The sequence below is a fragment of the Buceros rhinoceros genome, unplaced genomic scaffold (genome assembly GCF_000710305.1).
Source record: "Buceros rhinoceros silvestris isolate BGI_N320 unplaced genomic scaffold, ASM71030v1 scaffold9136, whole genome shotgun sequence".
Taxonomy (NCBI): domain Eukaryota; kingdom Metazoa; phylum Chordata; class Aves; order Bucerotiformes; family Bucerotidae; genus Buceros; species Buceros rhinoceros.
The window spans coordinates 19,984-22,498 of NW_010418045.1; the positions used below are offsets into that span (position 1 = coordinate 19,984).

Here is a 2,515-nt window from a genome sequence, read left to right on the forward strand (position 1 = left end):
AGCAGGATTACACCACTAGGAATACATATTAAAATAGCTCAAGCCCTAGGAATAAATCTGCAGGTCATCTCGATGCATGAGGCACGCGAGCAAACATGGGAGTAAGCAAAGACTTTGAAACTGCCAGCTGTGTGGTGTTAGATAAATTCACATCTCTCCATACTCTACCTTACAGAGAGGGAGTACAAATCCTCCCTTTCATTACTCTTCCTCAAGAGATAGCTTCCATCCTGCCCGTTGGAAAGCAGCAGCGCTTCTGCTGCATGTCGGGTAAGATTATCATGATACCACCTGGGAAGACAGAAGGGGTTAAAGCATCACTCACTCGGTTCTTAACTGACAGCTTCTGCTGGGTTATGGAGCCAAGTTACAGAAAGAGGAAGGACCATAACTAACGCTGCTACAATTCTGAGTTACCATCCTCCTCGCAGGCACACACCGGTTACACGGAATGGTGCCCCTCTCACCACCTTCCTTCCGACACGCTCAGAAACCTATTTATTTTTTGTTAACTACAAAGTTGTGTACAAACAGCTGACAGCTTGCTGAATCTAAAAAACCCTACAGATGCTACTTGCCTAAGCACCAAATTACCCAGGTCTAGGCTGATAAGGTGAAAGCAGTTTGGGGGGATATGCAGGATCCTTCGTCTATTTTCAGAATCTGTACTTCCTGACATAGCTACACGCTTTGGTACACTTCCTCTTCTGGGGCAAACAGGCCACACTTAAACTCCTCTCAGACTCTGCATTTCCCACAACTCACTTCATCCGCACTGCTCAGATCTGCAGTTAAACATGTTTGCCTAAACTTAAAGTCTTCATTTGAAGCATAACCTTTTCGGAAGAAGGAACAGAGGAAGCGACCAAAATTAACTGACAGAATTTGAAGTGATAATTTAGGAAATCTCACCATTCTTGCCGCTCGGCCATATGTGGTCTGAGCAAAGCAGGAAAACATCTAAACACCTGCTTCATTAATCTTTTGGTATGAAAAAATCCCCAAGGAATCCACAGAAAAAACCCTCCTCTTCATTTAAACTGTGTGTGCCTGTAGTAGTGGGATCATAGGCTATTACTGCTTCTGCCAGAGAAATACAGTTTGACTGAAAGCAGAAGTGTGAGCACAGACAGCATTTTCTGGCATTTGCGCCACGGCACTCTTCAGACTGAAACGAGGTGTAATTGTATACTCTTTCTCCTTATCTGTTCATTGCAAGTGGCCTCTAAACTTGGCATCTCACACAAAGTCTTAACTCTGAATTTAGATGGCTGCCGATTTGAAAGGCCAGCTGGCTGATAAATTGCTTTCTAAGAGACTCCGGACTGTTAACCCTGTGGAAGACAAGATCCATGTGAAACTCAATACAGGAAGGGCATTGCTGCTTTGGCTCTAGAACGTGCTCCGTGGACCATCCACAGAGTAGAATAAAATAATGAATATTTAAAGATCAAAGTGTCATCCTCTGAAACACCTGTTAGCCAAAATTCGCTTTGGGATTAACTGCCCAAGTAACAGTCAAAGGTCAGATCTGTCCTGATCTGGTAGGAGGATCCTACCAGCATGCACACTTGGCCAGACCTATAGCTGAGAAGACACCACCATGTTTTGGGTGGAATTTCATAAACGCTGTTTCTGTCACTTCTGTGCAAGAGAGGCATACATTGAGAAAATCTGTAAGGGGTCATTTTCATAAAGGAGACATATTCAATGCGTGGTTGCTCATAAGTGCGCTGTTACCTTATTTCTAAAAAGCCCTTTACTAAAATTTTAAAATAGAAGTCACTCAAGTTTTAAAAATGTTGGTTTTAAATCTACTTTCTCTTTGCACATAAAAGGCCAGTGACTAATGGAATTTTACCACTATGTGGGGGGGGAAAAAAAACCCAAACAAAACCAGCCACTTAATTGGGAAAATAATGTTTTAAAGTGCAGTTTAAAATCTCAGCTGACAAGGCTGCACTACTTTTCTTGCCTAAATACGCCATCTCAGACAAAAGTCCCTCAAATGTCACCGTGTTCCTCTTGCTCATCTTAAAAAGTGGGACAATAACACAGATCCTAGTGCCAAAGTGACTGTGTTAGACGTAGCTATATTTTCTCTTCTCCCAGCCGTCACAGACGGTTCAATCAGCAACGACTGTCAGGTTATTTGCAGAGTCCACTGTGAAAACGGTCACTCAAAATTTGTTCCAGTTGCATGAACGCAGGTAAAATTTAAAAACGCTGTGGAACGTTTAGCATTTGCACACTGACCACCAGGAAGGTAAATAAATACACACCTATGCAAACAGTCTGCTCTCCCAGTCAAGCCTTCCTGATGACACGAATACAAGTAAACAGGACTAAAACCAAACCTAAACCTAAGCCCTGCGGTTAGACACCACCAGATACACTTCGGTTGAATTTAAGTATTTGTAAAAGGGGGAATCCTATTTATCTTTTTTAAAAAAAATCTTTTAGACAATTCTTTGAAATTTTCAGGTAAATCAAGGTGGGAGACGTGGCTCATTCA

The 2,515-nt window shown here is 42.3% G+C and overlaps 1 protein-coding gene across 1 annotated transcript in view; it reads right to left on the bottom strand.

The window, feature by feature from the left end:
• Positions 1–932, bottom strand: part of DAPP1 (dual adaptor of phosphotyrosine and 3-phosphoinositides) — a 14,179-nt gene extending 13,247 nt beyond the window's left edge. Inside the window, exons 1-2 of the mRNA XM_010138383.1 lie at positions 913–932; positions 169–291 (exon numbers count right to left, since the gene is read on the bottom strand). Of these exons, the coding sequence (XP_010136685.1) occupies positions 169–291; positions 913–932 (143 nt within the window). The remainder of the gene's footprint in view (positions 1–168; positions 292–912) is intronic.
• Between the last annotated feature and the right edge of the window lie 1,583 nt (positions 933–2,515).